The sequence below is a fragment of the Heliangelus exortis genome, chromosome 1 (genome assembly GCF_036169615.1).
Source record: "Heliangelus exortis chromosome 1, bHelExo1.hap1, whole genome shotgun sequence".
Lineage (NCBI taxonomy): Eukaryota > Metazoa > Chordata > Aves > Apodiformes > Trochilidae > Heliangelus > Heliangelus exortis.
In genome coordinates, this window is record NC_092422.1 from 158554224 (window position 1) to 158574892 (window position 20669).

At 48.0% G+C, this 20669-nt stretch overlaps 1 protein-coding gene across 4 annotated transcripts in view; it reads right to left on the bottom strand.

Moving 5' to 3' along the window:
- WNT7B (Wnt family member 7B) overlaps nucleotides 1–16563 on the bottom strand; it is a 102616-nt gene extending 86053 nt beyond the window's left edge. Inside the window, exon 1 of one of the 4 annotated variants that reach the window (XM_071733305.1) lies at nucleotides 16099–16563. In XM_071733305.1, coding sequence (XP_071589406.1) covers nucleotides 16099–16169 — 71 coding nt within the window. In that variant the 5' untranslated portion in view covers nucleotides 16170–16563. Of the gene's footprint in view, nucleotides 1–8370; nucleotides 8458–8749; nucleotides 8928–9013; nucleotides 9593–16098 lie in introns of those variants that run through there. The other 3 variants (XM_071733304.1, XM_071733307.1, XM_071733306.1) reach the window with 3 other exon arrangements.
- Nucleotides 16564–20669: the final 4106 nt, after the last annotated feature.

A 20669-nucleotide genomic window follows, 5' to 3' on the forward strand; every position in this document is an offset into this window, starting at 1 on the left:
TCCTCTCCTTTAAGGCTCTCAGCACAACAGGTCTGATTCAGAAATGTTCCCCTTCCTCTTCATTCCCCTTGAATTTCTCACCCTGAGTCATCAGACTACAATATAACTTTAATGTGGAAAGTTTTGTGGGTACGTTTTGTTTTCTTTTAAGTTCAGAAAAGAAAAGGTACAACCAGAGGGGGAAAAAAAAGTGTCTCATGGTTGAGAGGACTCTTTTAACCAAGGAGTCACATGGTTCCCTGGCCAGCAGCCAAAGGAGTCATGAGAGATGCTGCCATTCCCTTCAGCACTCCCTTAACCATGTCCTGCCTGCTACCCAGCCTGCCCCCAGTCCCCCTGCACTCCAAGGCCAGCAGCCCTCCTCAGCCAAGCCTTGCTTGGTTGTGCCCATGGATGGGTGGGTGGGTGGCTCCCATGGAAGGAGAAGGCACCATCAGAAATTATGAACATCATTTTGGTAAGCGGTGCTTTCCCCCTGCCCTCTCCCTGGGGCTGCATTGAAGATGGTGATGAAGTAGGTGACAACGATGCAGTGTTTCAGATGAGACGCAATGATGCCACCTCTGATGTTTGTGGTCAGAAAAGAGTCACTGAAAGTAATGATGTGGCACTTACACCGCATTTTCCCTTTCCAAAGTGCTGTGGCAGCTTTCCTGCCCCTCCCCTACCTCCAAGCTGTGCCAGCATTGCTGTTGCCCTATTAAAGCTGTGGGAAAACAAGGCAGGCAGAAGTCAGGATACTGTTATTCAGCATCTCAGGCACTGGTCCAGTCTTGGACCTTGCCTGTCCTCACAACAGAGCAAAACCCACTATGGAAAAGCATACTCAGTAGAGGGACTATGCCACTGCCCTGGCCAGTGTCCAGATCAGAAATGCACCCGTATGCTTTCTTGTCCTGGTACCGGGGATATTAGGATCAGTGCTGGTCCTGTATTTCCATACAGTTCTGCTGGGTACTATACAAGAGCTGCTGCATTCCAGACCAGCAGTGAGAGAAATGATCCTTGCACAGCTCACTTGAATACTGGGAGGATTAATTCACTTATCATCCTTGAATGAAAGAAACTATTATTAAATAATAGTAGCAGATTTCATAATTATGTCTCACTTCAGCCAGATTAGGAGGGTAGATATGATATCCAGCCCCAGTACTGCAGTACTTAAACTTTTTTAATTAAATGCACCTCAATTTTTTTCCAGGTGCTCCTTGCAAGCAGAGAGTGGTTTATATCTTTATTTCTTATGCTTATTTGCAGCATAAAATTTGAAAAGTTAAAGCTGGGCTGCCCCACAATGCCTTGCACATAAAAAAAAAAAAGAAAGAAAGAAAAAGGTTTGTTTTTATGGCAAATTCTTACTGGCATCAGAGGCCATAATGACTCTTTCAATAGCTCATAGAACTGTTTTGGGGTTTTGTCTGACATGGCCTCCTATTAATATTGCTTTTGCTGTATGTTCCTGGGAAATATGGCCACATTCCCTTGAAGTTGCATAATGTGGCAGCCTGTGCCAAGGCTCTACTCAAATGGATACTGGAAGAACAAGGCTTGTGCTGACTTTCTGTTTGGTTCTCCTCTCACTTGCACCAGAGTCCCTCCTGCTTTATTAACTTGCTGATCTGTGGATACAAGCCCAGGAAGGAGAAGCCTTAGGCCCTCAGGGCTGAAAACACAAGATATAAGAGCTTCCCAAAACACTACACATAGTGATGGTCATCCAGAAGAAACTATTTTTTAATGTCTTTGTTGTGCATTCCAGGCATGTGCTCATCAAAGATACAACTCATCAGCATTATCTTTGCACCACAAATCTGGAAGTAAAGTCCCTGGAGTTTAAGCAGTTTTTAACATGGTGCCACTGATAAGCAACAAGATGCCTCTATGTCAAATAAAAAATTTGGGAGATGCTGTGGCCAGTGGACTTGACTTGGTACCACTTCCCAGGGCAAAATTCTTCTGCCACATGTTGAACATCTGAGGCTAGCTTTTGCTGTCATTTGAACACTTGCTATACCACTGAATGTCCCTTTTTTCCCTATTTCTTAGCAGCTCAGGGTGAAATTTGACCTTGGACAAAGAGCTGGAACAAAGACTATGTCACCAAGATGATTAAGTGGGATTTCTGCATAAACGTGAATTTTATTCTTTGTGGGTTCCTGCCATGAGGGAAATCTGATCCGCAAGCATAGGCTGAAAAGAAAATAAATGTTCAAAACTGTAACTACAACATGGGTACAAACTGTATGCACTATTAAAATTATTTCCAGAAAAAGATACAGTAACTCTCTAATTTAGCCTGTCTTTGGATTTTCTAAAGAAGGCATGATTTGCTGCAGAAATAATTAATAGGTGATAATCATCTTGCTGTCAGATCCTAGTGAAAGAAAGATTTTTTTTATTATGAGAGCAAATATTTGGCCTCAACTATCCTAACTTTAGAAAAGCTGCCTACACTCATTAGAATGGAGTGAGACATCTAACTTTCAGCTCCATTACACTAACAAGAAAACTGCCTCTTGCAAAGAAAGCCCAAGAGGAAAGCGTGGAAAAGACAACTCAATGCTTTATCTAAATGTTTGTCCTAAGAACATTTAGGCAGTAACAGAAGAGAGAAGTCATAGCAATATATTGCATATGGACAAAAAATCCTACTGAATCCTATTGAAAAAATACTTTTAAGTCTGTATCTAGAATTTCTTCACATTTGCTCAAGTATTTGCAATGCTCCTTATGCATATGTTGTGTAGCAAAATCACACGCCTAAGAGTTGTCCTCACAAGAAGCAACCAGCAAGTTCTATGCAGCTCTGAGTGAAAATATATACTTTTACCATTGGGAGACAATTGAAGGAAGAGTAAAGAAGAAGGAGGGGGTGCTAATAACCCTTAAATGACTGAAAGATATTCTCCAGGAACCTGCCTCCCATGATTTTTCTTCCAGAGCACTCCTGTGCCTGAATTTCACATCCTTCTTAGCCTCCCAAGTATTTTGGGGCTTGTAAAACTGTTGGGGCCTGTAACACTGAAGCTTTAAGGGATGAGTTTGTTCATCTCATTGCCAGGGTATTCACATGTGCATGGCACAAGGCCAAAACTCAGAAGTCATGGCGATTTTGGTTTTATGTGTAGATATTTTGGTCATGGTTCTCATGGCTCGGAGTCCTGGCTGGTTCTCAGACAGCTCTTACATGCAGGGCACTACTGTAATACAACCTAAGTTATACTACCTGGTACCCCCAAGTACCTGGGGCAGGTTGGGGTAGTGCTATACAGGAGAGCAGTGAAGCATCAAGGAGGAAAGAGGAAAAATAATGAGAAGAATCAAACAGGTGACCCTGGAGTTGCAAAAAGCCATCTGTCAGGTAGTCAGCAGGCAGAGGTGTTTTGCCAGCATAGATGAAAGACACCAGTAAGAGTCCACTAAGGGTGAAATGACATACAAAGGTTATGGGCTGAAGAAATCAGGCTTGCAACATTAACAAGTTCTGCAATGCACGGTGTCAGCATGTCTGCAGAACTCCTTTGATCTGTAGCTGGTCCCAGCTTTCTGTTGCTTGTGGTGACTTGGGAGGACTAGATAGTTAAACTGCATGTTGGGGGTTAGGAATCTCTCTGACAGTATTTCCATCCAAATTATGCAGTCCTGTGGACTGAGAAAACACTTGGCACCATTCTGCCTTTAGCATGCTGTATTGCCAGGTACACATGGTGCATTTTTTCCATTGCATAAAATGTGTTTGTCAGTCTAACTGTATAATTGCAGCTCGCTTTGTTTTGCTCTTTAACACCTCCTTTGAAAATTGTCTTCTGAGGGATTAGCCTTGTTCTTTATTTAATATATGAGCATATCTGCATTTAATCTTACCTACTCATCTGAATTTTTTATATTGCTTTATACCCACTTGTTATTCTATGTTAGTAATGCAGTACATTTAATAATTTTGTACTGCCATCCTACAGACTCTTTATGCTGCCACCTTTCCTTATAATAACTTAAGTCATTACTTTTGTTTCAATTTGTAGGTGTCTAATTCTCAGAATCTGCTTGCCACAAAGGGTTGAGAGAGGTGCCTCCTTCCAAATGCCTCCAAGAATATCCAGAATATGGGTGCTTGGCCTAGATCAAGGCAAGAAGAGGTATGTCCAGTCACAGATATACCAAAGCTCTGCAGTTTTAAACAGGGAATTTTAATCTGGGTCTCTCAGAGAAATTCTAAACTTTATCTTCTAGAGCTGCCAATAAGTCATGTCCCAGTCACCCTCCCATCTTTGTGTGGCAGTTTCAGTACATGGAAATAACCTGTATCAGGCAGGTAAGACAAGCTCACAGTGATTATGACAGCCCAGTTTGCAAATATTCATCTTTCTTGTTTCTGCTGAACAAAAGCATCAGTTTTAGGTGATCCTGAAAGCAGTTGATACACTTTGGAGGTTCGCCTGTTCAGTCTCTAAGCCAACACATCTCTGAGGGCTGGTAAAGTTAAGTCCTATTCCAAATCCTCTTGGAGATTACTATTATTATAGCACCAGGTAAAAGAAATATCCTACGGATCTCAGCAGAGCTCTCCTCAAGCACAGGACACTGCACAAGCAGAAATCAAGAAAGCAAGCTTGCCCTAAAGAGTGCACAGTCTCATTTTAAAAATAAATAGGTGCAGAAGCAGAGAAATTACCTATTTCCCAGTGACTAAGCCAGGGTAATCCTGTACCCATAGCAGCCAGTTTTCTCACAGAGGTCAATACAGTCCTGATCTAACAAGGGTGGGAAGAGTGAGCCACATTGTGTAGCCCTGAGTGTACCAGCTAATGTAGGAGCACTGGTCACACTGGTTGATATTAACAGGGAAGCTGTGCCTGCCATCCCCTTGAAGGGTCTGCACCACAGAGCAGGTTGGCTCCTCTCCACTCATGTAGCTCCTTCCTGCACTGCAAAAATGAAGAGACGGTCTCCAGCAGTCCTGATCTTTAGGGATTATGCATGACTACTTTCCTGTAAGCATATGAAAAATATGCATTTCTTCTATCCCACTTCCCACGAGTGTGGAGAAGCCCTGTTGTAAAGGGTGTGGAACTGTAAGGACATGGGAGCATCAGCAGAACAGATGCAAAATGTGCAGAGGAATTTTCTTCCTCCACATTTCCTAACCAGTCAGTAACATCTACTTGATAATATACATTATTTGCTCTATTATGGTGTTAGAATATAATACTAAGATTTATGCTGCTATTACTAGATACACACTCTCTCTTACAAGTTATTCCCAGTGGCTCTATAGCAAATAACTGAATTAACTTTGTCTAGGTACCAGCACATAATCCCTGAAATAAGCTTCTTAACAAGCAACTCTCATGTTTCTGGTGAATGCATCCAACCCTAAAGAAGATGAACAGTGAAAGGAGTAAAGAAGTGGAAAGTTAGATGAGCATCATCAACCTTCAAAGAAGCTAAACTTGTATGTGTATATACAGACAGTTATGCACTCAAACATGCACTTCAAGAAACAGTGCCAAATTGTATTGCATATAATCCTGTTTTTTAGACATTTATACTAATTACATTGATATTATTAAATGTCAGATTTATTCTTAAAATATGTAATTGGATTACCAAAATATGTCCAGAGTATTAAAATGCATCAATCATCTTACTACTAGCTATTCTAGCTGCAGTCAGGTTTCTTTTTTGAAAAGTCAGACACTAATTGCTCCTGCTTGTAAAAATGTTTACAGTGTCTCAGAGGGCCAAAGGATAGTAAGCAAGCATGCCAAAGAAGATTACTTTATCAGATAGCATGTTTACAATATAGAAATCAACTTGATAAAGGAGTTGGTTCTTTAAACTGATTTTGAAGGTAGTCTGTTATAACTTAACTTTCTTCCCAGCCAGTGCACACAAAACTGAGGCCCTGGTGCGTTTCTCATTTTGAAGATGGAATTTAATTTTATCATTCCCTTTTTCATTCTGAAAATCCCATTTCATCAGAATGAGATTTTTGCTTTTTCAGCTTTTCTAGAAGAATAAACAGGATGCATCATGTGCCCTCAGCCACAGACCACCCCACAAGCACCGAGACAGACAGAGCACCGATACCCTGCATTTGGTTTGCTCATCCATTGCATCTCATCCCTAGTAGATAGGTTCATCTTTATCCCTGAAGGACCAGCAACACCAAGGCTGAGGAGCTGCCATAGCCAAAAGATGGTAGAGATCTCAGGCAAAATTAATGTAACCATTAACGGTGCATGAGAGCTCAGCAAACAGCAGCTTGAGAAGCATCCCCCTCTCCAGAAGATAATGCTTGAACAGGCTCTACTGTGCTTTAATCTTCAAAAGCTACCATTAGTAAGCCAGAGAAGTATATTTACCCACAAGATAAACACCACAAGTTCGCTAGGCTACTATCCATTAGGCACTGGAATAACTTCTCTTTCTTTTAACTTTCAAATGGGAGCAAGGCGAAGCATCACAGCCTGTCCTGTTCTCCCTGCTGACTGGGGGCAAGGAGGGGGGGACACAGCTCAGATGCAGCAAGCCCAGCCAGGAGTTGGGACCAGGGGTGGCACGGAGGGAAACTAGGGAGGCCCAAGCAGGCTCTTCTCACCAGCCCCAGCCATGCTGCTGTCTCCCTGGGGAGGCAGCCGGCTCCGTCCCTCCGGAGTGATGGATGGAGGGAGGTGCGCTTTGGTTTGGGGCTCGGCTTTGTTGGGTTTCACCTCCTGATCCCTTTCCCTTCTGCTCTGCTGGACTGCAATAGCTGCCTCGGCTCCGGCTCCGCGGGTCCAGCTCCGAGTGACCTGCTGCTGAGGGGGTGAACTGTGGATGGTGCAGGGAAAGGCGAGGGAGCATTATTTATCCACAACAACTCCTCATTGTCGCGGGGCAGTGCTCAAAAGATCCCCAAGCAGTTCGCTCTAAATAAAGCAGGCATTGCTTCCCTTGTATTTCCCCTCAGCAGTCGCCTTAGTATTATTATTATACTTCTATAGCTTTTGCTTTCAGACCTTATAATTATGTCACACAGCAAGGGAAACCACGAGCATCCCAGCATCTGGTGTGCGGTTTAAAACTTTTGTTTCAAGATTTGAACTATTTATAGAAGGAAAACTTTGTAGGATAGTAATTTCCTACGGTTTTGAGAAAAATATGGCTCGCTTCTATTAAAAGGGTGTATTTATTTATTTATTACTCCTTCCTCCAGTTTAAAAAAGAAAAAAAGAAAAAATACAGCACTGCATTCATTTTTATTTTTTTACAAGCTATTGGTCACCTACTGGCAGTCATATCCCGCCTGTGAATAGAAACACATCTCTGACTATTTGATTTAATCAATAGCGTCCAAGCGAATTAAACCTAAAGTGCTTCCATAAAGCAATTGCCTTTAAAAATCAGTAGCCAAGGCATATGCATTTCATTAAGAATTAAGAATGTAGAAATAGGCGTTTAGTTTCTTTTCATGGGCGTATTTATTCCTACTTCTCTTCCATAGCAGTGGGTTATATTTTTCTATAGACCACAGAAAATACACAACACACACCCAGGGGAACACACGCACACGTGCTTGTTCATGTGCATGTGCTCCCGTGCACGCATACAAAGAAAGAAATAAAATGTCTAGAGATATAAATCCACATACAGTTCAGGGCTAGCTCAAAATTTGCACCCGCCAGAATGCAGAATCGTCTGAGCTCGGCACGGGGGTGGGAAAGAAGGAAATCCGTCCGGATCCCTATGCCGAGGGGAATGCGAGGCCGGGAATACCGAGGCGGGTTTTCCCCATCACCGACCAGAGCTATCCCGAGCCGAAGTGATCCCGAACCTCCCGCTGCTCTCCCCGGAGCTCCCCCGCGCCCGATCGTCGAGTCCCGGCTCAGAGAGGCGCGCCGAGCCCCGAGCCGGGCCGGGGGGATGCTCAAGAGAGGGAGAAAGGTCCAGATTTAAAGCCGCTCCACTGGCCAGGGGATCTAATGCCCCCAGCGCTCTGCTCTACCCACAGATACCCCGAAGCGCGGTCATGTCTCGCCTGGAATGCGAGAGAGAAGCCCTTGACAGATCCCCGGCAGCCCCTCCGGGTTCCAGCGTGCAGCCCCGGCTTCTCCCCGGCTCTCCCCGACTCTCCTCGGCACCGCGGTTGGACGGTGCCAGGACCCCGGCCCGACACCCCCGACCCCCCTAACGCGGCGCCCGGAGGGGACGGAGACCTGCCGGGGGACCTGCAGGAGCACGACGGCGAACACCCTCTCTGCAGCCCGCACGGACTAGCGCAGCCGCTACTTATCCACCGCAACGTTAGATACAGATATAGATATTAAAAAAAAGAGACCGAAACTCCTTGCAGTCCCACCCACCGACTCTCATTTCCCCCACCCCTACCTCCACCCCCTTCCTCACAAGGAAAAGGTCCTGGAGCCAGCTCTAACTGCGGGACTGGAGATCCCTCCGGAGCAAAAGCAGCCGGCTAGTAAGAGCCTCCGCGGCCGGGGGGTTCTCCCCGGGCTGCGGGGCTGGACGCCCGCCGCCGGCTGCAGCAACCCCCCGCTCCTCGGGATCTCCTCGCAGAAACACACTTCCCCCGCCGAGCGCGAAGCGATGCCCATCTCCGGTTTGGCAGGAGGAGGAGTCGGGGTCGGAGTCCCCAGGGGAGACGCCGGCCGCTCCGTGCCCCGTGCCCCGCCGCCCTCCAAGGTGCGCCGCCCCCGCTGCGGGCACGCCGGGCCCCGGCCCCGCCGGCGAGGCAGCCCCCGGGAGTTACCTGGCGGTGTGCACCTTCCCTCGGCGGGGTCCGACCAGCAGCGCCAGCACCGCCACCAGCACAGCACCTCCGCCGCCACCACCACCAGCACCGCCACCACCATCCTCACCACCACGCACTGCACGGAGCTGCCGCCCGTGCTGGTTTCTCCCGGCTCCCTCTGCTTGCTTTGCGCATTGCCCCTAGGTAGCTGCTAGCGGGGTCATTTCACACAGTATTTAAAAAAAAAAAAAAAAAAAAAAAAAAAAAATCTGGATCACTTACAGGTAACTCCCACTGGTAAGGATGAGGAAAATCTGAGGGTAATACACTGAGAGTAACACACTGCGAGATGAAAAAAGGATCATGGCTGAATCCCGTTTATACTCTTGGAGTTCGCTTCCTTAGTTATTCCTTTCTGGCCCCCCCTGGTCGTAATTCCCCACCCTTTTTGGTGTCAGCTGTGGCTTGAATCTGAGTTGGAATCCAGTCCCTTGGGCTTGGGGGGGCTTTGTCTGTCTGTTTGTTTGTTTGTTTGTATTGTTGTGTCTAGTATTCCCCTGGTGCTAATGCTGCTCCCTGTGCAGAGTATGTGCTGCTGCTGCTGCTCTCGCTGCTGCTGCTGCCTCTGGGCTCCTGCCTGTCATGTCTCAGTGGTTGGAAGTTGTTACAGTGGGTTCTCGTGTTGGAATGAGGATGGTTTAAGGGATTTGGATGGCAGAAAGTGCCTCTCTCTCTCTCTCTCCCTCTCTCTGTAACTCTCCTGAGACTCGAGGCTGCCATTGGGCAGTCAGTCACTGCAATCCGCCTACTTTTTTCTCTCTCTCTCTCCCTCTCTCTCTCTCTCTCTCTTTTTTTTTTTTTTTTTTTTTTTTTTTTTTTAAAGGGGAGGATGACAATGGAGAGACATTGATCTAGCCCGGGCTGCAATGAACCTACGCTCCCTGGCTAAGCCTTCGCACGCCTCGCTCCGCAAGCGCTCCTCACCCACTTCATGGGGCACTTTTAAAGCTCTCCCCCGGCGGGATGCAGGCTCACTGAGCCTTCTGTGGCACCCTTTCAGCTCGTCCTGGGAGAGATGCTGAAGGAGCTGGCAGCTCCCAGATCCCCTCTAGGTTAATTGCTTTATTATGGGCGGCTGCCCCAGTTTTCCTGAAGGGTTCCGTCGTCCCTCCTGCTTCGGCAGAGGTTTGGCTCTTCTTTATCCCGGTGTTGAAAATTAAGCTCCGGTTTCAGAGGGATCTTTCAGGAAAAAAAAAAAAAATGTTGTCGTAGCCCGCCTAAGTGAGAAATAAAGCCACGCACATTCGTAGCTTCCTGGCGAGATTGAATTTCGCGTGAGAAGGGGAGGGAGAGGACTGGTGTGAAGCAGCCGGTCTAGAGGGGTGAGCGGGGGGCGCAGCCCCTCTCCTGGCCGGCAGCGTCTGCTGCCGGCTCCCGAATCCCCGAACCTCTCGCCGCTCCCGCAGGAAGAGCTGGTGTCTCCTCTCTTCCTTCTCTCCTTCCTGAGAAGATGCCAGTCCGAAGAGACGTTTCCTGGCAGGTTAGTTACCTCTCCCCTGCCTTTCCCCCAAGCCGAGCTGCTCCTGCCCCCTCGGCACCGCCGCGCCCGGGGCGAAGGAGTGCTCGACCCTTCCCCGCTGCGCCGGGTGGGAGACCTTCGCCCCGTGTAGGCTGAAATCCTGCAGGAGACAGTCGCTTTTCCTCTTTGCCCCTCTGGGCGTTTGTCCTTTTCTCTCGAAAGGGAAAAAAAAATTAAAAAAAAAAAAGGAAGAAAAAAAATTAGTGCTGGGATAGATGCTGCGCTGCGAATGCTAGGGAAGGGTTTGAGAACGAACCCAGAAAGAGAAAGGTGCACCGCAGATATTTTAACACAAATGTGGCCGAAATGAGGAAGAACCAGGCTCCGAAGTCTTCTCTGTCTGTAGCGTTTGTAAATGTTCGTCTCAGGTTAATTGCCTAATGACTAAAGGAGGTTTCCTGGCCGAGAGCTCTTCCAGGCAGGCTGGGAGTACCTCCTCCAGTTAACCAGACCTGGCGCATAGGTGCATCTGCCTGTGGCACAACGAAATATCCTTTCAGATGGAATGGGAATTGCAGAATTGTTGTGAAAACGCTGTCTGCTGGCCAATATGCGATTTTAAAAAAATCGGGCGTTGGTTTCATTGCATCACTTTCATCTACAAGTTCAGGGCAGTAAGAGTCCTTATGAGAAACGCTAATCTCGATAATCATGAGACAGAAGCTGAATCCTTTGAACGATTATTTACATCCCAGAATCGTCTTGTTTGTGATTCCCTGAGATTATGAAATCGTCGTATTTATACTCCTGTGTATGTGTGCACGTATGTATATACAGACACCCAGATGTGTATCTGCTGTAACGCCCGTTCTCCCTCTCAGACCTTCAGGCTGTGGCTGAGACAGCTGTGCAGGAGGTCAACCAGGAGAACGGGGGGAGATTTTTGATGTTTTATTTCTAGCGTTTGTTCAGCTTCGGATATATATTTTTAAATATTCATTTGCCTTTAAAGATGTGTCTGGAGTAAAGAAGAAGAAAAGAGTAAATTGTAAAAATGAAAAGTAAATGCTTGTGCTGGAAAATCTGAACTGATGGCGGCAGAGTTTGACCCAGTATAGCTGAAACGAAGACGGTTTGCAAATATTCACAGTTTTCGGAACGAAGCTAGTTTTATCCTCAGCTTAGCTCTGTAGTGGGAGGAAACTTGTAAAAAGAGATCAGAGTGTGCAGTTTCTTTTCTGGAAGTTAAATTTTGTTCTAAAACCATGGGCCGGTATTATGTCAGAAAATTAATTATGATAATAATGACGATGATAAAAATAACCTGCTAAATGTTATCCAAATGGTTCCTATAAGCATGTCAGACGAGTGTAGTGAGAAGTACACTTGTTTTGTTGATTGAAGACGAATACATTTCCTTCAATAAAACGATGTGGCACTGAAGGGAAGGGTATTGTCGGTAACACCTAATATGGGCATTTCGACATCTGTCGTTCCTTCTTCCAGAAACACGTGTGTTTCGGATCAAATAGGGGCAGAACAGCACTAAAATGGTTGCCGACATCATAGTAGTAAAGTCTTTTTTTTTTTTTTTTTCCCCTGTCTATTTCCAGCTGCTGCGGTTTCTTCCTTTACCCCAAGCCTGGAGAGTGTCCGGCACCAGACCACGTCGGACACGGGTAAGAGCTCCGAAGGTGTGCCCGGGAGACAACAGAACGGACTCCTTTCTGGTCTGAGTTGTGTGTTACTTGTAGCTCATCAGCTGCAAGTACAGTGCCATGGGAAAAAAGCGGTGGAGGGGGTTAGGGGGGAGAGGAGGGAAAATGATGAGTCGCTTGAAATGAGCGGATGTCCTGTTGGCGGGGAGAGCAAGGAGGGGCAGTGGCGACAGCACAACGGAGGGTGCCCGCTAAGGGACTGTGTCGTGCCGCCGGAGGGACAGTGCCAGGCAGCCCCAGTGCCGCAGCAGCATCCTCTTGGGCTCCGACCCTAAATCCCACAGGTCTCCTTTCGGGACCATCGGCCTCGCCAGCAGTACCGGCGCTGCCACGTGCTTTCCGCCGTCGAGGCTGAGCCCCGGCCACTGCCCGCCGAGGGGCGAAGGTGCCGAGCCGGGCCGGGGAGGATTCTCCCGGGCTCCTTGCCGCCGGACAGCCACGGGGATGGGCGAGAGGAGCGAGATTTCGTTGGTGTTTTCTGCAAACGGCGCCGAGAGGGACGTGGAGACGAGTCAGCTGGCCCGTTCCTAGCCACAGTTTCCCCAGGAATCCCGAGAGGGAGCGGCGTGCTCCACCCACACCAGGATGAGACGAGGTGCTCGGCACCCACAGACCTATGATCCCACAGCTCCGCTCCGTTTTGTCGCAGGAGCACGGAGAAATCGACCTTGCCGCCCTCCGAAGAACTGCAGGTGCCTTTCCTTTCTCCCTTGGGCAGCGCCAACTCCCATTGCTCGCATCCCTCGAACCGCAACTTGACCCCCTCCCCATGAGAGAAAGGGTGTCCTCTCAGCTGCCTTTGGGCTGCCACAGCTGCCCCCCTTCTTTCCCTACGGAAGGGATAAAGAGAGAAAGGGTGGGGTTTACCCCCAGAGTCCCGACCCAGGAACTTCCTGTGGCTCCGGCTTTCTGAAGGTCACATCACTCATCTCCAGAGCATCCTCTGTGATTTGCATCTGTGGTGCGGCTGTGATTTTTAACTTCCGATGAATTAATTAAACCGGAGGCGAGTGCTCTGCGATCTTCTCAGGAAATATTTCTATTGCAGTCCTGCTGCTAGCCTGGGTCAATATTTGATGTGATCCGTTTTCACGAGGAGTTACGTGGAGTCAGCAGGGTTCCAGACACTTTACGCTTCGCTGCCTGGACGGAAACGTCGACATAAATATCAAGGGATGTTTAAGCTCACGCCTCTCTCTCCGGCAAACTCGGGGATAGGAAATAGAAATGGTAAAAACGGGAATTTCATCAGAGAGAGGACTACCTGAGCAGGATGTTGGTCTCTCCCCCTAACTGAATGTACGAGCTTCTTTATGGTACCCTACCCTGTCACACCGTGGGACAACCCCCGCCCCGTCCAACAGTTATGTATTTATTGCGTTCTTCTCTCTCCCCTCGGTCTCATTGTTCCGACTGAAAGTTGAGCTTTTAGCACGTTTTATTAAGACATAAACACGTGCTCTGCAGCAAGGGAAAAAAAAAAATAAATAAAAAAAGCCTGCCAAGTCTAACCTCTCTGCTATCCCTGGCACAATGACTCTTTCCTTCATGTTGACAAAACCAAAACCAAACAAAAACAACAAAAAACAACCTAATGCACTAGAAGACAAACTACGTTTTATCTCACTTCATTTCAGACACACACCCTCTTCTCTATGCAAAGAGCTCACTAGAAAAGGTATCATTACACTCAAAGGATATGGTTTCAACAAAATGGTAGTTCCAGTGGCTGATGAAAGAAGAAATAATTGCATCCCGCATGCCTAGCCTAGAAGTAGCCCTGGATCTCAGAGCAAATTTCTCTCCCATTGTTCAGAGAAAGTGAAGGATCCTCATCGCCTTACAGGCATGGTGATGGATCTGATGGTTTTTTTGTAAGGGCTTTTACTGTTTCTGCTGTCCACTAGGTTTTATTTCCAGGCTCAGTCCAACAGCATTCTTGTGATTTTTGTTCTGAATCCCCATCTAAAACAGTCACAATCAATTTCGAAAAGAGATCTGCCTTCCAGACCTGTAACGCGTGCCCAGCCTTCTGTTCCCTTTAAAAATAAAACCGCAGTGAAAGCGTATAGTAATATTACCCCGATTTTGCGAAGCATTTTCTTTGAGCTCGCCTGCCTCTCTGGGAGGGATGTGTTGTACGAAGCCCTCCAGCTATTGAAGTAGATAGGGTGCCCTCGTCATCGCTTTATTTATGGATACACAGCCTCACCAAATTCACTTCTTATCCAAACCCCTGTCAATCTGAGTCTGGAGGACGACAGAGCCCATCGCTGTCGACCAGATACGACAAAGGGCGGCGCAGGTATTTAGCCCCGCGGAGGTTAGATCACAGAAAACACCCTCCTGTCTCCCACAGGCAGTATTTGGGGGTATCCCCGGGCATGTGCGCCGGCCAGCGCAGGGGTGGTCGCGGGTTCCTCACCGGGGCAGGGCAGGACAGGGCAGGGGGCAGCGCGGAGGGCGTCTCCCCCGTCCCCTCTGCTTCCGCGCATCCTCCGCGGCTCCCCCGCGGCGGCACCTGTGTCTGTGGGGGCGGGATAAGAGCCAAAAATAAATAAATAAACAAACACACACACACACACACACAGGGCTGCAATCTGGCTGGTGTCCTCCGAGCAACCTGCTGGGGACTCGCTGGCAGGCAGCCCGTGGCTTTCGCCGGCAGCGCGGCCCCTGCTGCCTGCAGCCCGGGAGGGAGCGGGCAGGGGGAGAGTTCCTGGTGGTGGGCACAGGCCGTGCTTGGGTAGCGCTGCTTCCCTTCTCATCTTCGAGGAACCTGATTTAACAGACACACAACCCCCCCTCTCCGGTGTACTCTTAATCCTCATCTCTGGCGTCCTCCCTTTTACAGATTCCCTCCCTTCGCCCGCCAGCCCGCTGTCGGGGCTGCTGACAGCGGGAATGGGGATGACCCCGCCACGATTCATGCCCGGAACGGGGCTGAAGGACTGGGCGGCCCCAGCACATCCCAGGGGCCAGGGGAAGCAGGGCTCCCCACTGCCCTCCCGCTCCCGGATGGGACGGGGTGCTGCGGTGTGTTGCCGGCCAGCCTGCCCCCCTCGTCCCTCCGGGGGACTGCCCCCTCCCCCGCCTTCGGGGGCTGCCCTTTGGCTCCCCTCCTCTTCCCTGTATTGATTTCAAGGTGGGAAGCGAACGTTTTTGGAGTGCAACTCACCTTATGCATTCTTGATCATTAAAAAAAAAAAAAATAAATCCTGCAGCTATGCAAAGACAGGATCTTTAAAGAGTTTGTTACTCGACAGGTAAGGACTCGGCTGGGGCTCAGGAATGTGGAAAATCAACTCAAGTCAGCCTACTGCGACGAGCAATATTAATAAGAGCATACAGGTACGGGGGGGGAGCGGCAGAAGGAGAAACTTGGCAACTAAAATAGAAGAGGGATTTCGATCGCGGTTATCAAATACCGAGAAGCATGCAGCGGGCTTCCCGGGAGCCCTCGCTGCCAGACGGCCTGCGGGCCCCGAGCCGGTACCGTCGGCGGAGCCCAGTCGGCTTCCCGGACGCTTCAGCTCGGAGGTAGCCGGACCAGTTGTCAAGTTAATTTCAACACGTCCGTGTGATGGATAGAAACGCAAATTGTGTCTAGGCCTGCATAAAACAAATCCCTGAGTGCAGGTTCAGAGCAGGGATTCCCCTCCTCCCGCCCCTTTCGCCTTTTTAATACTTAAGCTCTGTTCTATTGTCCCAGCAGCAGCGGCTGAGTTAACTCTGTCAGGCTGCTTTTTTTTTTTTTTTTTTTTTTTTTTTTTTTTTTTTTTTTTTCCTGAGGTTACGGTACGCCAGAGATAATATTTAAGTTCGCTTGAACAGTACAAAATAAAAGGACCCGTCATCACCCGCCACCGGTTCCTGCAGGCTGGGTGCTGCCGGAGCACCCCGTGGCTGGGCGGCCCCGCCGCCGGGCATCGCCCCGCCGCGCACCCCCTGGACCGGGTTGCAGAAATTCTGGCGGCTTCTGGAGGGGACCAGGGCGGGGAGAGAGAAACAATATTCTCTCTCTCTCTTTTTTTTTTTTTTTTTTTTTTTTCCTTTGCAACATTTTGCTCTCATGTCTGCAATAATAACGTGACCCAAACCAGGGAGATTTGCCGTACACAAGGACTTACCCTAATTTGACATAGATGACTCCAAAGCATAGAAACACGTAGAAAATCCATTTCCGAAAGTTTCTGTGCATGATCTAGAGAATGGACTGAGCCATAAAAATTGCACAAAAAGTCGAACTGATCTTGTCGATTAAATCCCAGTCAAGAGCATTGCTGAAGCTACCCAGGAGCAAAGCCGGCCACACTGTAAAAAATCAACACCACGCAGATAAGCAGCTCTTCCCAGAGCCATGCTGACCGAAACCGGCTCCGATATTAAAGCTAAAGAGGGAAAGAAAAAAATAGAAAGAGCTGCTCAAAACGGTAAAACAAGAACCCAAGACAGACAGTCTGAGGGAGAAAATGAGCAAGCACTGATCTTGATCAACTGCCTCATAGAGCCCTGAAGTTCAATGTGTTTTTACTTGTTCTGACTTCCCCAGGTAACACTACGTATCTTGCAATCTATGGCTCCAGGTAGGAGGATCTCTCTCTCTCTCTCTCTCTCTCTCTCTCTCTCCTTCTCTCTCTCTCTCTCTCCTGCTCTTCCCCCCACCCCGTGTGTGTCAGGATCTAATACATATCTTATCTGTCTGTGTGCATGTGCGATTTATGCGTGTGTTTGTGTTTCAGAAGGCACGTCCTTAAGCCGGAGTGTTGGGGAAAACACATGAAACATATCCAATAAGGAAAAAAAAAGGACTCGTCCTCTCAAACCGAAGCATTTTTTCATTTCCTCCAGTTTGGTAACGCGGCTGGATTTGCAATGTATGGACTTCACAAAAGAGATTATTAAAATTTTATTCTCTCTTTTTTTTTTCCTCTCTCTCTCTCTCTTTTTTTTTTTTCTTTTCTTTTTTTTTTTTTTTTTTTCCTTCTTTGTAATCAAAAAGAGGAAGGCATTAACCCCCGTTTGCTTACAGCTCTGTGTCCTAAAAGGCAATGTGTGTGTGTCCAGATTATGTCTCTTTGGCCATCTGATCTTGCTGTACACAAACGCCTGTCACTGAATTTGATTTAATTTTCTACAGTAAGAAAACATTCTTTCTACTTTAAGAAATAGATATACTTGGCTTTTAACACCAGTTTTGGATATTTGGTTTGCTGCTCCTTGGGAGATTAATCAGAGAGACTGTTCAGACACAAACAGTCAAGCAAAGCTTCCTTTTCTTTCTGTCGTTTCATTCACTCGGTATTTTATTTCTTTCTGTCTTTTCTTTCTTTCTCACTGATTTCTGGGCAGCTCAGTTTATTTCTGCATTCTGTGGAACTCTCTATTCCAGTCTACTACACAATATGTGCCTGTCTGGAGGCATATATCTGCATGCATATGCACGCTTAAATAGCACTCAAATGCAAGTTTGTAGCCTGTGGTAAGTTATATAGATACGGATAAACTCGTGCACCTAAGCCCGCTCATACACATACATTTATATGCATGTAGTAACAGTAAACATAAGATAGCTCTAGGCTTCTCTGAAAGAGAATCAGTTAAACACACACCAGTAAAGGCTGAAAGGAAAGCAGGCAGTGACAAGCAAGCAAAAGAGGCTGAACACAGAACTTCATCGTAAAATATCTATCCTGACGGAGAAAACAAAGGATTTTTGAAAGCCCAGCCAGGCTGTCGTGGTTGAAGAGATGCAGTGTGAAATCACAGGTCATTTTTAGATGACTCCCATAGTCAAGGCTTCCCGCACCTTGCCACCACTCAACCAGCTCCCACAAAGAGGGTCTTCTTGGGGCATGGAGATCCCAAGCAGGTCCCTCAGAAGGGGAAGCAAAAGCGAAGCAGGAGACACAAGGGCCCTGTCCTGGGGTGGCTCACGCCAAGTGCCCCTGGGACAGAGGGAGACAGTTGAGCCTGCCCACCCCACCGAGCCCTCCACTATCTCTCCCTGCTGATAGGTTTTGCTCTGTCTTTTCCCTAGCATTGCTCATGTTTTATTCTTTAACAATCTTGCAGGTTCTTGCAGGAAGCCAGCCCTTCTTCAGGCCCCTTCTGCTACATTTCTCCTAATACTTCACCATGAACATTTTGTCGTTTTAAAACGCAGCATTCTCTTTCCCTTGTATTTAAATATTTTTGTTGGTTTTTTTTCCTCTGACGCAATAGTTTATTCTTTGCATCCCCACTGTTTTTCAAGGATTTTTTAGGTAAAACAAGGCCACGCTTCCCCTATGTAAGCCATTTCTCCAAAAGCCTCACAACTTCAACCAGAGCCACCACCCAAACTCTTCGACCAACACCTGGGAGACATTCAAGATGCAGCCTGCCCTCTCCTTACCCCCACTTTTTTCCCCTTTTTTGAAGCCCCTACAAGGTGCCCCCTCAGACCTCTGGATGAAGGGGCTGAGCCCCGGGTGCTTCCCACGACCGGGATGGTAAGTGAGAGGAGCAGAGGCCTTCCCTCCGGACCGGGCGCGACCGTGGCTGCCCAGCGGGCAGTAGCGGGCAGCCTCTGCCCCAGACCCCGCAAAAGGCGGGCGCTGCGCCCTGGCGCGGAGAGCGGAGCCGGGCGGCCGCCTCAGCGCAGGGAGCGGCGGCGTCCCGCGGGGTAACACCGCCACCCAGGGGCGGCGAGAGGCGGCGCCGACGGGGACAGCCGGTCCGGTCCGGTCCGCACCGGACTGGGGAGAGGCGATGCGGGACGGGGCAGCAGAAGGAGGAGCGGCTGCGGGTACTCGTTGGGAGCGGAGGGCATGGGGAGGGTCTCCCCGTTCCTGGCGGGCTCTGGTGGCATCATGAGCCGCTGTGTCCCAGTCCCGGCCCTTGCCATCCGTGCCGGGCCCAGCAGAATTGCTTCCGACGCGGTCGCTGGCTGCTGAGAGCGCAGTCTGGGTGCTGCCGACCTGTCCTCCGCACTCCCGCGGCCGCGCAGGAGCCCGGGCATAGGTCTGCAGCCAGCGCGGAGCTTCCGCTGCCTGCGAGGCTGCGCCGCTTTGCGTACGGCAATCAGACCCTCATTCAGGGAGGCTGAGAAAAAGTGTGGGGCTCAGCAACACAAGTGTTAGTTGCTGTGGTTCTTCTCTTCAAGATGGCTCATACGTGTTGCCTTTTTCCCCCCCCCCCCCCTCACAAAACCCGTGGAAGCAGGACTGCAGTTCAGATTTCCTCCCATCTCCTCAGTGACAGCTGTAACCATCAGGCTAGCACGGACTCATTGCTGCTTGGAACGGCTGAGACTTTTTTTGTATTTGCGTGCAAATCCAGTATTTCAGCAAAAGAAACTAAACTACATTGTGTCTAAACTAGCTTGGAGGTAGACCATCGTTTTCAGGGCAAAATACTTTTGGATTTTTGACGATTTTACACCACTGTTACCTTCAGCTTCTTGATTTGCAGGTCCTGGACAAGGGAAAATGATAGATTTTTTTTTTTTCCTTCGAATATAAGTTTAACTGTTGCTGAAAGTTTAGGCTGAGGATAAGAAGATTTAATGAAGCTTAATAATTCTGCAGTTAAAAAAACCAACACCCATAGAATATTAAAATAGGTAATTCTCACATTAGCACTCCAAAATTGAGTTACCTTAACTTTATAGGCAAAATATGTAAAGTTCATTGAACTACTTTAAAAATATACAACCTCTAGTAATACTAAAAGACCTCTGTAAAATACGAAGATATTAATAAAACCAAACGTAGTGGTAGGTAAGGGTTGAAACCATTTGCTGAATGCTCTTCTGATGTGCCATAATTATTTTTTTTCTCATCCAATATAATCGGCATAGCAGGTGCTATAATAGATTGAAAAATCAGTAGTTTGTATTTCCATATATCAACTTTCTAATGATGAAGCTTAGCATTCACTCCTCTAAACTCACAGAAGGAAAGGTCAGCTATACCACACTGCTGCCTGGCCCCCTTATCTCCCCAGAGCCTTTTGATAAAATTGCTTCTCTGGTAAAGTAATTCAAAGGCCTGTTCGACTTTCACAATCCATTTCCCCCCCACTCCAGCTAGAGAGGCTTTTACTGTGCCAAGGGAAGAAAACCTCAGTGACCTTCAGAGGTCGCCAATCAGGCTGTGACTTTGATGGCTTAGTCAACAGTTGGTAACTACTGGGTGTACAAGTTACTCAAGAGTAACTTGGGTGTCAATCTCTCAAAAGAAGCAGATGACAGGAATGAGACTGGCTAAGACGTGCACAGCATCCATGCTAAGCCACAGGGACACCATGCTGCTCCTCTGACTTGGGCTGCTGTAGCTTGAAGGGCCTGACAGACAGGGAACTCTGTCCCAGCAGGAGGAGCAATCCTCACAGTACAAGGTGGGAAAACCCCCCTGTAAAACTCTGTGGGTGGAAATATGAGCAGTGTGGAAACGGAAAGGAATTTTAAACTGTTGGTCACAGCTCACATCATCTTCCCTTGAGTTTATTCCCAAGCATAGTGTTCAAAATGAGAAAAAATCTGTGAAAGTTCTGGGGAATGCAGAAAACATGGTTAAATCCTCTGGTACGCTTCTTCACATACCTTTCTTTTCTGTCTGCATAGTCCCAGGTAACTAGTAGTCAGACCCCAAATGCTAGATACAGGGAAATCCAGCTGCATTTATCCCAGGCAGCCACTGCCTGGCACTGTTGCTCC